The sequence below is a fragment of the Tauraco erythrolophus genome, chromosome 1, assembly GCF_009769465.1.
Source record: "Tauraco erythrolophus isolate bTauEry1 chromosome 1, bTauEry1.pri, whole genome shotgun sequence".
Classification (NCBI taxonomy): Eukaryota; Metazoa; Chordata; class Aves; order Musophagiformes; family Musophagidae; genus Tauraco; species Tauraco erythrolophus.
In genome coordinates this window covers 7149982-7162593 of record NC_141465.1, presented here as the reverse complement: position 1 = coordinate 7162593, position 12612 = coordinate 7149982, and the positions used below count along the sequence as shown (strand labels likewise).

Sequence of the window (12612 nt, the reverse complement as noted above, 5' to 3'; positions counted from 1 at the left end):
GCAATGGCAGAGCAGAGAGCAGCTGCTTTTAGAAAGGCATGGAGGTACTTGTTTCGTATTTCTGATGTAATCTCCATCTCTTTCAGCATATCCCCAGAAATGGTATCAAAAGAGGAGATCCCTCAGTATGATAAGGAACAGGTCAAACATGTGAAGGGAGTTTTGAGAGACTCGATTGAAATGCTTGAGCAGGTAGGTCTGCCAGTCTTTCCCAGTGATATTCTTGTCTTGTTTCTCAGCAGCTCAAGTTTTCTCCTTTATGCCATTATAGCTTTCGTTTGATGTCTTCTAGTCCTCACTAAAGTTTTCATGATTCCTTGACCTGTTTTGTCCTAGGCTTGAATTTGGTGCATAGGTAATGCTCATGTTTCTGATGTTTTGGGTTGGTTTTGCTTGTTTTTGACTAAGATTAAATATTCATCTCAATTTTTCTTAAACCTGTCGAGTACCTTTATTGATGAGGTGTGTTTGAGAATGTGCAGTTCTGAATCATGACAAAGCAAAGACTGGAATAATTCAAAACAGATCCTCTTTTCTAAGACGACTCAAAATCTAACGTTAAGTATTTGCCCACCTCATTATGAGGCTTCTTCACTCAGGCTTATCCTGGTTTTTGTTCCCCACTGCTCTTCTAGATATTGATGAGAGCTTCACTTAGTCTTGGTAGCAACAGACCACCTAATCTCCAGTGAAAAATAAATAAATTCTACAGACCATATGTTTCTTAGATGCTCCATAGCTATGGAGTTAATCTTCCTTCTTTCCAGTAACGTACATTTCCAGGCTCTTACATACTACAAACACTATATAAAAAATGAGGTTGTTGAATGCTGTTGTGTCTCTCTCCTGGTGAAGTCCAGGACTGGTAAACCCCTAGGCTGAAATTTCAGCTCAGCAAGTGAAGGACAGTAAATTCATACTTTGTTTTTTACTTACAACTTATGAATGTTCTGATGTTAAGTTCTTTTATTAAATCTGAAAATGTGACACAAGAAATTATTAGATTAGGAAAGCTGTGGGGGAGTTCACGTGCACCTCTATCCATCACCACTTTGCTCTGTGTTCTCCCACGCACTGAAGGAGGGTAGAAAAAGAAGCAGTTTTTGATACTCCTTGTTCAGAGGTGTCTCTGCACACAGAATTGCTATTAATCTATTAACCATTTTGATCACAGCTTGAAAAAGCTTGAGGGCTGGAAATTTCACTGTAGAAATGTGTTTTCTGGTTTCCATGCCCTTTTCAGTTTCTCTGCTTACTACCCAAAAAATTTGTAATTCTAAAGTGTTAAACTGCCTTTCGAACAAACAGAATGTTGAAAAACAAAAGAGAATTCAATCACCTTTTTCGTCCCAAATAACGCTTCTGTCTGGAAGTCATGACACATCTTAGTGCCTGTTACCTTTGTGTTTTCTGAGAGTTGTCAATAATCTAAACATTTTGTGCACCGAAATGCGCTGGGAGGACCAGGTATTAAAAGAAAATTCGTGCTTCGCTGTCATGTTCCTTAGAGTGTTTGTTACAAACGTTAACTGTGACTGAATGTAAAATGGCTGGGTGGGCTTATCTTACCACCTCACCAGACGACAGTGTGGAAGACTTTATCACACTGGATTGTTAGTAATTATAAACTGTAGAGTATAGTGGTTTGGGGAGCACAGTAAGGCAACTGTTTCTAGAAACAGGGAGGAGGAAATTGTATGAAACCTTTAAAAGGAGGAGGGAAACATTATTTATTATCTGATATCACTTGCCAACAGACTGACTTAATTGGGGGGGGTATGATGGTTGTGTCTTCACAGTTAAAAAGCTCCCTTTCCATGCTGCAAAGAAGCTTTGACCACTTGAACAGGACACAGAGCAGCAAGACTGAGAGTTAATACTCGCATCAGCTTTCCATTCAAGATGTGGGAAGAACAGATGTGTGTTTGAGGACTTGTGGGTAGGGATTGTAACTGTTACCTTTGGACCTTTTACTATTTGGCTCAAAAGCTGCACGGAATAAAGGCTTCTGGAGGAAGTAAGATGGGTTCTGCATTCCCACAGCCTGATGATCTGTCTCTCCTGCTGGCCCTGTATCCTGGGGAGTCTCATTTACAAACTGCAGAGTGCTCACATCCCCCTGTGGTGAGTGAGCAAGGGCTGTTGTACTGCTGGTTCATGGATCTGCAAGGTTCAGAGAAGGGGAGAACATCCTCAGCACAGAGCTGGGCTTGTCTCTAATGAAATCGCAGCTTTTTATGTCAACTTGAAAAATGACTATCAATGAAGAGTGCTTTGGAGAGAAAGAACAGGTACTGGTTTCCCAGCCCCAGGATATTTAGATGTTGTTTTTTTTTTTTTTTCAACCATGGGGACCTTTTAAAGCAAGTCACCATCTTTAAAGATGAATATTTTTAAGATTAATTAACCATAAACAGGAAAATGCTTGACACCTCTTTGCTAAATCTCTCTTGCATACTGTGAGCTTTGGCAGTCTGCCTTCTGCCATATGTTTCTAGCTCTCCCAGAGAAATCTCAGCCCTCGGTATTTTCCCTCCATCAAGGGCTGCTCTTTAGTTCCGTAGCATGGCGTGTGCCCACTGATGATGAGACACCTTTGCTTCTGGCTTCAAGCTTGTTCTGAGCAGTTTGCGAGAAGGAAGATGAAAATAAAAAGGGAAAGCAAGGGGAACACAAAATCTGCGGTTGGAGGGCAGTGCTGGCTGGCACGCTGCTTAGCCTGGCACCGGGGTCGCTTAGGGGGTGCTCGTGGGGGGGCTCGAGCTGTGCAATTCCGGGTCCTGGGGTGAAGCCCTCGGCGGGGTCGCTGGCTGTTCTGCGGGATGAGAAGCTTCCCCAGCCGTGCGCGTCCAGCACCGCCAGCAGCAAGGCTCATCAGCCGTGTCCCCCTGGTCGGGGCTTCTCCCCGGCCGCAGGAGCTGGGGGCGGCGGGTCCCCGCCGTGCCCCTCTGGCGGCCGCCACCTGTTGCGCTGGCCCTTTAAGCCAGGTGCCAGCGCGTCACGGGCAGCCCCGCCCCTCGCGGGCCGGCATTGGGCCGCTCCCCCGTCAGGTGGATGGGGGGGGAGGGGGGGATGTCCCTCCGCGCACACCTCCGCGCTCGGGAGACGCTCGCGGCGCGGGCGGCCAATGGCAGCGCGGCTCCGCCGAGGGGGCGGGGCCGTTGTGAGGGGGCGGTGGCGGGCGCGAGGCACCTGCGGCCGCGAGAGGGGCGTGGCGGGGCGGCCGTGCGAGCCGCGTCCCGGCCCCGCGGCGGCTGAGGGAGGGCGGCGGCGATGGAGGAGCCTCTCTGCTGCTGCGAGTACGTGGACCGGAGGGGGCGGAGGAACCACCTGGCGGCGTGCTGCTGCGACTGCGAGGACCTGGACGAGGGCTGCGAGAGGTAACGGCGCCGCGACCCGCGCCGCCTGGCTGCGAGACCTCCTCCCGGCGGCGGCGGCGGCTCTGGGTGTCCCCGCGCCTGGCGGGAAGCCCCGTGGGCAGCCGGTCCCCCCGCGCGGGGCTGCCGCCCGGAGGGGAGCGGAGCTGCGCGCCGCTTCTCGGGAAACTTGGTGGGAGAGAGGGAAGGGCGCGGCCGGCGCCCGGGCTGTGCGCGCCGCGGGGCGAGGTAGGGCAAGGGGCCGGGGTGCGCGGCCGCCCGTCGTCTGTGCTTCCCCCTCGCAGGTGGCTGACGTGCAGGTCTCTGCCCCCGGGAGCGCTGGAGAGGATCGCCGACACTGTCGCGGACCGGGTGCGGGTCCCGTGGTTTGCGGGGGCCGTGAGGATCAACGTCAGCCTCGTGCCGCCCCTCGTCCTGCTGCCCGTCTTCCTGCACGTTGCTGCTCTGCACTTCCTGCTGGGGCTCGTCATCCTGACGTCGCTGCCCGTGGTGGTGCTGTGGTACTACTACCTCACCCACCGGCGGAAGGAACGGACCCTCCTCTTCTTGAGCCTGGGCCTCTTCTCCTTGGGCTACATGTACTATGTGTTTCTCCAGGAGGTGGTTCCCCGAGGCCACGTCGGGTATTCCCAAGTGGTTGCTCTCACGTGCGGGTTGATTCTCATGCTCGCAGCCCTATTCCGAGCCAAGAAAGACCCCGGCTACCTTTCCATCCCAGCAAGCAGCGAGAAGCCATCGCGCCAGAATCCGCCCAGCAAGAGCATTAGAGGGAGCACCAACGGGCTCCATGGCGTCACGTCGGGAGCTGCCAGCAGCCGTGCTGTGAACGGGGAGGCCAAAGGCCCTTCCAGGACATCAGCTGAGGAGCCAGAGGGTGTGAAAAAGGACTGGTGCACGAAATGCCAGCTGGTCAGGCCAGCCCGAGCAGGGCATTGCCGGCTTTGTGGCAGGTGTGTGCGGAGACTGGACCATCACTGTGTCTGGTAGGTTTTGCGCTGCTCAGGCTACATATGTTCTCTTTCTCCTTCTTTTTAATTTGCTTCTTCTTTTACAGTCCCCGTCAAATGGGGTTGCTTTTGCTATGTGCAAGACCTGATGACGTTCTTTAAAACAGTAGATTTTTAAATACAAACTTACTGTTTTGAAGAACAACTTAAAGTGAGATGACCTGATCGCTGATAACTTCTGCAGTGTGCTTCAGAAGTGCCTTTGGCTCTCTACTGGTTTTCATCTGGTGTATTTTTTTTTTTGGCTTGGTCTGTGGAGCACTAGCAATCCTGCCGTTACCTTGCATTAGTGCTCTCCTGGGGCAAGGGAGCCCAGAGCTGACTGTGTGGGTGCGGTACTGGGACCAAGGAGCAGTAGGGTATAGGTGTGTCTCAGCCAAGGATGCTACACTTGCTAGAAGTTTGAGGCAAGCGGTCCACCGTCGTTACCCTACTGGTCTATTGACTTGTGCCTGTAACCTTTCCATAAAAAGCTATAAAGTTTCTTTGAACGTGTTTCGAAGTTCTTAGCCTGCGTTGTGTAAGAGTACCTTGGAAATTAGGTTCTTGGATGGCTAGGGCAGGGAGGAGGCAAGGGCAGCCAGCTTCTTTTCCTTTTAACCAAAGTAATCTCTTCTTTCCTTTTGGAGGATTAACAGCTGTGTAGGGGAGCAGAACCACCAAGCGTTCATCCTTGCACTCTCCTTCTTCATGCTCACCTCTGTGTATGGGATTACGCTGACCCTGCGCACCATCTGTAGGGGCCGGACTCCATTCGTGGCGTTGTTCTACTGCCCCGGGGCCTATTCTGACTACAGGTGAGACATCTGTCTGGGAGAGAGCTGGGATGGGAACGGGCTTGTTCAGGCAGCTTAGCTCCTCTTCCTCACTCTGTGCTCCAGGCCAGCAGTATTGGCTGTCAAACCTGACTAAAAAGTGCTCCTTAACAAGCTGTGGAAAGCAGGGATTCATCACTGCTTCTATCAAGGTGGGGAGCCTGAGACTCAGAGAGGAGTCTGAGTTTGGAAAAAACTGTTAGTTTGGAAAAAGTTGTTGGAGGAGCTGGGATTTGAAGTCTTTGTTTATTGTGTCCTATATAGAGACACCCTTAAATACGTTTGCTCCCAGTTGCAGGTAACGGGCCTGACAGTCTGCAATCCACGTGCTCTCTCTCCCTATCATCCCTCACTGTTTATCTAGCGACTGTCCCTACGAGTTATCCGCTTAGCACAGGCAGTGTTAGTGTGGTTTGTCTGGCAGGGAGGGCGGTGAGAAGTGCTGGACACGAGTTCAGAGACTGGCGCTACCACTGATGGGCAGAGTACGCCAGCATAAGGGACTCCACCTTCTTCCGTGCTCCATTTCATGATGGATTGAGTGTGAGCATCGTCGTGTCCTTAAACAAGGATGGAGCATCTTTACACAGTTGAGTAAAGCGCTAGGTAGTGCGATAGCAGCGTGCAGGAGTAGCTCTGGTAGTGCTAAAAGCTCTTGTTAAGTAAGCCCTGAAGCTTTAATTTTGAGAGGGCCTTTAAGGATTATCTGATGAAAGCAGCAAAGTGAGATCACTGTGGCAGATGTAGACAGGGATTTGAAAGGATAGTGATTACCAGGGAAAGTCACTCTAAAGCAGCTGCTCCAAAACTAAATGGCTTCCTTCCCATCTTTTTCCCTGCTGCCAGCTCTGCTCTGTCGTTCACCTGTGTGTGGTACTGTGCCATTGTAACAGCTGGCATGGGATACATCCTCCTTATCCAGCTGTTGAACATCAGCTACAACGTGACCGAGAGGGAAGCTCGGCTGGCTCTGCGGGACAACACTGGGCGCAGGCTCCTGGGTGGGTTAGTGATAGACACTGGCCAGTATAACAGGGGTTTCCTATGCAACTGGGGCCATTTCTTGAGCCTGGGGTCTTCTCCTCCACAGCGCTCTGCTGAAGACATCGTGTGACTCCCCTCTTTCTGCAGATGACCTTGACTGACTTTCTTTAGCAGGGGAACGGCCCCTTCCACTAGGACTCCCTCCTCCCACACCCTTTCTTCACCGTTGGTGTATGGGCTGCCTATCCGCTGACAATGTCGGAAGCTTTCCCAGGCAGAATGGTTCTTCACGTGCAGCCAGCAATAGGATGCAGAAAGCAGTAAGCCATACGCACAAACCTGGAGAGACTTGCTGCCTTTTCTGCTGTGAGAAACTTTGTGCAGCTCAGCTCAGCAGGAAGAAGAGCACGAGGTTTTGAGAACTTGAGTTTTTGTCAGGTGTGAACCCTGGCATCAAGAGGAACCCACTGCTAAACGTCAGAGCATGCACTGGTTCCTGCAAAGGCCAAGGAATACATGGCTCGTACCTATGTGTGGTATTTCAGAGATGTCAGGAGGGTGAACTTTTGATGCAGATAACAGATGGACTGCTGCAGAAGCCAGGCCCTTTGGCTAAAAGAGACTGTCTAGGCAGTCACTGAGCAGCTCCCTCCTCTCTGGTGTGGTCGTTTGGGTTTTGTTTTGTTTTGTTGGATTTTTTTCTGTCTTCTCTTCCATCCAGCTGTATACAGGCTTGTATTAAGTGCCTTCATGAGCAACGTTCCTGTAGGGCTTTGTAAGATCCCTTCACCTCTGTTATTCCATCCCTGTCTGTCCAGCTGGGTGAGAAGACACTGTCATCTTCGATCTCGTCGTTCTTTCTGCAAACTGGGTCTGTGTTGGTTTGAAGGTTTGGCTCATCTCCCTTAAAGTGCTTCTGCTCTGATTATGGCTTGTGCCATAAGACAGTACATAAATATACCAAGTGGGAAGGAGATGTTTTGAAGCAACACGTAACAGTGGACTCTGAGAGGAAAACAAGTGCTGTCTGGGGTTGCTGTAGCTTTATGGAAACTACCTTTCTTCCTCCCTCTATGGGAGAAGGGAGTCTGTGGGAGAGCAGACAATTCTACCAACAGCATTTTTGGTAGGTAGCATCTTGGTTGTGTTGCTAATAACATAGCGATCCTGTCTCCTCTCAACCCAGTCACTCTGGAGCTGCCTGACTGTAGATCTGTTTTCTTAAGCCAGAAAGCAAAGAAACAGTTCGGTCCCTGCGTGTGCAGGGAGAGGGAGAGAATGTGTTGGAGCTCTCTGTGTTGGGGTTAGATGACCTGTACTGGCAGGTGAATGAATGTGTTAAACGTGCTCTGCAAGAATGCCACTTGTTCCTCATCAGCCTGCAACTGTCTTATTGCCAGGACATGAGCTTCAGCTGGAATCACAAGGTTTTGGTGGTGATGGTTTCTGGTTTTTGTGAGAGGGGTGTTTTTTTGTTGTTCTTTTGTTTTAAACCCTTTGTGCATGTTGTTGGCCCTGCAGTAGTATGAAAGGTCTGGCTGGAAAAGCCTGGGACCATGGTGCAAGAGTTACGGGTTGGGCCTGAGATGCAGCAGCAGAGGGGAGAGCCTTGTCCTGGCTACTGATGTTTAGATGCATGTGCAGCATGCACAGGTCATGCCTACCCCTAACTCCGCCTGCGGGACCAGCAGCTGGGGGATGTTGGCTGAGCGATGCAAATCGGCTGCGTGCTGCTGTGCGTGGTCTCTGAAGAACGAGTGGATAGTGCACGGTGCCAAAAGGTAGCAGGGGTGGGGGCGTCCCTGGAGATCCCTGCCACATTTGGTGTGTGCTCCTGGTTACGTGTCCCAGTTTAAGGTGAAGACCATGTCCCTCTTTGCACTGTTTGGTCTCCTCAAGTGGCACTTTCTATAACCAGCAGTTGATTGAGGAGCAGCTGCACTTGGAACGTGGCTGTGCAGAGAGTAACTGACTTACTGAATGTCCCTTATTTCCTCTTACGACTTTTCATCCAGTGAGCAAACTTTTATGAGGAGGTAAAGGGGACACCTCTCTTGCTTCCTGCCACTAACTGAACACACAAAAAGGTTTCTGACCACTTCTCTGTCCCTAATGTGAAGAAAAAGGCACCCAGCTGGACTGTGCTAACTGTTCCTCTATGACCTTCTGACTGTTTGGAGCCTGATCCTAGGACATTAAATTCACACAAAGATCTCACCTCCGCATGAGTTGTCTGTAAATGTTTCTGTGGTACATATGCATTTTGTGGTGCCTGCTGAGATGAACTGGAGCTTGGCAACCCTGGAGACGAGGGTGCTGTGGGCTGCCAGGTTTGTGATCTTCTCATCCTGCTGGCCCCTGGGAAGATGAAGGCAGAATGACTTCCTGGGCTTGAATGAACCCCTGCAATGGAGGCAGCCAACCTCTGTCCCTGCAAGTTACACGCATAGAAATCAGTTACGAGCCCACGAGCTGAACGAGCTCTGGAGCATTTACAGGTTTGAGATAAGTGGTTTCTCAGAGTTGGGAGAGAAGAGTTCTGGCTGGGAGAAAGCAGAGCAGATCGTTTCCCTGGCAGTGCCTGGTGCTCCCTTTCTCCCCCAGACGGAGACTGGTGATGACTTTGCAGCCTGTCTCAGTGTAGCCTTGTCCCTTGGTGAGCTCTGGCATGGGAGGTTTCGTTTGAGCTGCTTACACCGAGACTCTCTCAGCGGTGTCTCCCAGGCAGTGTGGACTTCGGAGTGCAGATCAGGAACAAAGGACCTTGGACTAATGTAACCATTCCATACCTGGGTCGAGCCCACTCCAATATAGTGCAGGTGAAGTGTTAAATTTCTGTTTGCATTCACCCCAGAGGGAATTGGAACCATTCAGGACACTAAAAGGGTTGTAAGGCTGATTTTTTTTTTTTTTTTAGGAGGAGAATGCAGTGCTGATTCCCCAGTGAATAGGAAGTTCATGTGGCTGTAATCTGTGTAGCAATGGTGACTTTCTTCTTTAAGGACATGGCTTTTGTTTACCATCCTGGCTTCTTCCTGAGAGGATTTACCTTGTGCATGCCATGGGAGATGGGAAGCTGAAGTAACAGGATATCTAAAAGGGTAGAAGAGCTGCAGGCTTCAGATGCATACTTTGGAGCTGTCCTTTTGATAGCCCTGAGAAGTAGAAAGAAGCCCTTGGAGGGTGGCGTTCCCTGTTGCACTTGTGGTGAGGGCAGGCTTCTTGTGGTCTCGTGTGCTAAAGGACAACTCCTTTTCTGAGTGTTTTCTTGCTGAGCTTTACTTGACACGCTGGTAGAAAAATGTTAAAACCCAAGCATAAAGAGTCAGTCCTTGCGCTCCCTGTGTTAGTAGCTGCCTAGATCCGTGCTGCCTGGGTGCTGGCGTAGTGGGAGCGGGCTGCATTTGACAGGGGACATGCAGGTCATGAGTGTGTGGCCTTGAGGCAAGGACCAGTGTTCCACCTGTAAAACTGCATGCACGCACCTGGCAGCGCCGGAAACAGCACCCTGCTGACCCTTGGAAGCTTTTGCTGTGTAAGAAGAGACGACCCAGAGCTGGCCAGAAGCAAGGAAGGATTGTGGTAAAACTTGCCCTTGATGTTTGTCCGCCCAGACTTGGAAGTGAGTTTATACGGCTTTAACCGTGATGCTTTGAGGCATTTGTTGTTTCATGAATGGTGTGGACTTCTGCAGACCAGAGCAGCTCTTAAGGGCCCAGGGTTATGATGTTGCTGCTGTTGTGCCCTCTGTGTCCAAATGCCAGCACCCTGCCGTTTGCTGTCTGTACTGGGAACTGTGCCCCATTAGGTACACCCTGTAAATGGTGGCTTGGAGCTCTTTAACTGTGTCTTCTTACATCCTGCTTTTCCATGGGCAAGTCACAGGTCCCCACACCGACTGTTTCTCCACTTAACTGGTCCTCAAATGACAGAAGTCACTGGTGAGCCTGAGTTAGTGCTGCTTGTGACTCCTAATCACATTTCAGCCTCCATGCTATGATGGTGCTTCTTTGTTCTTCAAAGTAGGTTGCTTTCAAGTGTCTTAATGAAACCATTTGCTGTAAAATTTCTTCTGAAGATAAAATGGATACTGCCTCACTGCCTAATGTCTTAATCATGTGTTTGGTTTTTTCCCTTCTATATGAATGTATATTGCCTCATTAGGGCAGGAAGCGTGTGTGATGATGGATGTGTTTTCCTCAATTGCTTTCTATGAAGAACTCTACAGTTTCCTAGAATTTTTTTCTGTTACTAGGATGTTTGTACAGCGAAAATCTTTCTGCAGACAGGTGAGGTTCTTTTCAGATATGCGGGATTCAGCCTCCCTAGATCTTGTCTTTATGGAACTCCTCTAATGATAATGTGAAGGATGATGGGCTCTGGCAGAACTGTCTGCCTTGGAGAGCGAGGTGGTTTGGTGTTTTATTTGTTATTTTTTTTTTTTTCCACCCTAAGCTTTAGGAAGAAACTTTGTGAAACTTATTTGTGAGCTTTGTTGAAAGGACTGGTGTGTGTGTGTGTTTGTCCATTTTGCATTGTATTAAGTGTTTCCAAATGGATGCAAATATGAATCAAAATAAATTATTAGAAATTATCTGTTGAGTGGCTTCTTGATTTATGCCAACACTCAGCCAGGTCAAAGGACCAAAAGCTGCCATCATCTCATGGCTATTTAGATGTGAGCTTAGACTTAAGAATAAGGGAGCTAAGGAGAAGCTAGGAAACAAATGTTCTTTCAACTCTGCAAGAGTTATTGGCGATGGGATGAAACAGAGACTTGCTGGCAGTCCTCACCACCCTGGAAACTAGGGATATTCTTGTGCAGTGGGGATTTGTACCGGGATCTTGCACCCTATGAGCCGTCCATTATCAGTATCCGATCAGGTTCCTAGCCTTTTTGTCCAGTGTCTTGCCCACACAGTACATCCAGAACCCCAAAAAGGAACAACCTCTTCCTTTAAAGCCTCTTCTAAGCCATGTTTGGAAATGATGTGGGTAGTTTCTGTGCAGATAGTGGGAAGAGATGTAGCCTTTGATTCTGTCAGTATCTTGGGACATCTGCTGAAAGGCAAGATGACTTTTAATGGGTAGAATCACAGGTGCCTTTGATTGTTCCCAGAGCTCTGCTTTGATTTTCCTGGGTGGCACTTCTGTCTGCTGTTCAGCTGTTTCTCTTTGAAGATGACTTTGTGCTTGCTGACAACAGGGACCTCGCACTAGCAGTGAACCAGGTTTGTAGCTAGGTGAGTGGTGTGCTGGTGCAGCAGCCACCAGCCTCGTTAACTCCAGTGCTGATGACATGGACACGTGAGACTACTGCCTCTCCCCAGCTTTTATTATGTTTCCCCTGGGGCTTGCCGTGTTGCCCCTGCACAGCAGGAGTGTGTCTGGAGTGGCAGTTCGTGCGCTGGGCAAGGCAAGGGCATGTTAGTGCCGCTGGTGTCCGTAATGCGTGGACAGGCCTGCAAAGACGTGAGCTGTGGATCAGACTACACTGGTTCATGGACTCAGGCTGACTGCGGTGTCCAGCTACAGTCCTGCTTGCCTGGGGAGAGCAGAGGAAATAGTTTAATACTTCAGGCACTGTTTCAAATCCAGTTTGAGCTGGGCCTGGGAGACTTTGAAGAGACTGGTGTACAGATTTACCAAGAAGAAGATATTTCTGTGGTCAAGGTTTTTGGGAATGCATGTAAGAACTCTGTAGGGCAGGGGATGGGGTTGGGGAGAAGGGGATTTTTTGCAGTGTTCTGTGTTTGCCCTTGTAACAAAGTGAAAATCCTCCCCCTGTCCCTGTGCAGGAGAAGGGAAGTCTGGCTGTGCAGCCACCTCCCTCTCTTGCTAAGAAAAGCAAGGAGCTGACAGGCAGGAGTGTGCCTGAGCTGTGGGAGTGTGGGCTCATGACCAGCATTAAGGCAGTGACATCTGCATCTAAGCGCTGGAGCAGGAGGGATACTCTGGCACAGCTGCAGGCTGAAGCTGTTTCCTTGGACTAACAAGCTCTCTTGTGTGTCACCCTCCTGCTGGGAAACGTTTGCTGAAGCTTTAGTTTGCAAAATACTAACATCATGCCAGGGATTTTAGGGGTGTCCTGTCCAATCTCTCAACAGCATCATCAGGCACAGCCTTGCTTCTGCCAAGGAGGTATGAGTTGTTTCAGCCAAGTGTGGATTGAATGGGGAAGTTGAGGAGCTTCTTATCTGCCCGTTGATTCACACCGTGTTCTGTAGGAAAGTGCCTGATCTCTGAACATCATCCCTGTCCTTCAGCTGGATTCAGCTGAGGCTTCGGCTCCGTGCTAGCATTGAATTATCAGTAGGCAAGGGCAAAGGGGTGTCAAAGCACAGCTCCTCCTGGATCTTCTTTTGGCTTCTTGCTGCTGGAACTGTCCAGCAAAAGGGCATCTTACCAGGAGAATCTTTTTCAAAGCTA

The 12612-nt window shown here is 49.8% G+C and overlaps 2 protein-coding genes across 2 annotated transcripts in view; both read left to right on the top strand.

Annotated features, from left to right (window-relative positions):
• The window catches only part of GRAMD1C (GRAM domain containing 1C), a 54076-nt gene extending 52153 nt beyond the window's left edge, over positions 1–1923 (top strand). The window contains exons 17-18 of the mRNA XM_086620334.1: positions 87–192; positions 1800–1923. Of these exons, the coding sequence (XP_086476460.1) occupies positions 87–192; positions 1800–1877 (184 nt within the window). The 3' untranslated portion in view covers positions 1878–1923. The remainder of the gene's footprint in view (positions 1–86; positions 193–1799) is intronic.
• A 1350-nt stretch (positions 1924–3273) lies between these two features.
• On the top strand, positions 3274–6357 carry ZDHHC23 (zDHHC palmitoyltransferase 23). Its single transcript, XM_086620217.1, has 4 exons — positions 3274–3380; positions 3662–4360; positions 5014–5181; positions 6046–6357. Exons 1-4 carry the CDS (start codon positions 3274–3276, stop codon positions 6311–6313), a joined length of 1242 nt encoding a protein of 413 aa, XP_086476343.1. The 3' UTR covers positions 6314–6357.
• Positions 6358–12612: the final 6255 nt, after the last annotated feature.

Coding starts and splice junctions, on each gene's coding strand:
- ZDHHC23 (XM_086620217.1), top strand. CDS start 3,274: ATGGAGGAGCCTCTCTGCTGCTGCGAGTACGTGGACCGGAGGGGGCGG. Junction 4,361..5,013: donor CTGGACCATCACTGTGTCTG/GTAGGTTTTGCG, acceptor TTCCTTTTGGAG/GATTAACAGCTGTGTAGGGG. Junction 5,182..6,045: donor GGGGCCTATTCTGACTACAG/GTGAGACATCTG, acceptor CCCTGCTGCCAG/CTCTGCTCTGTCGTTCACCT.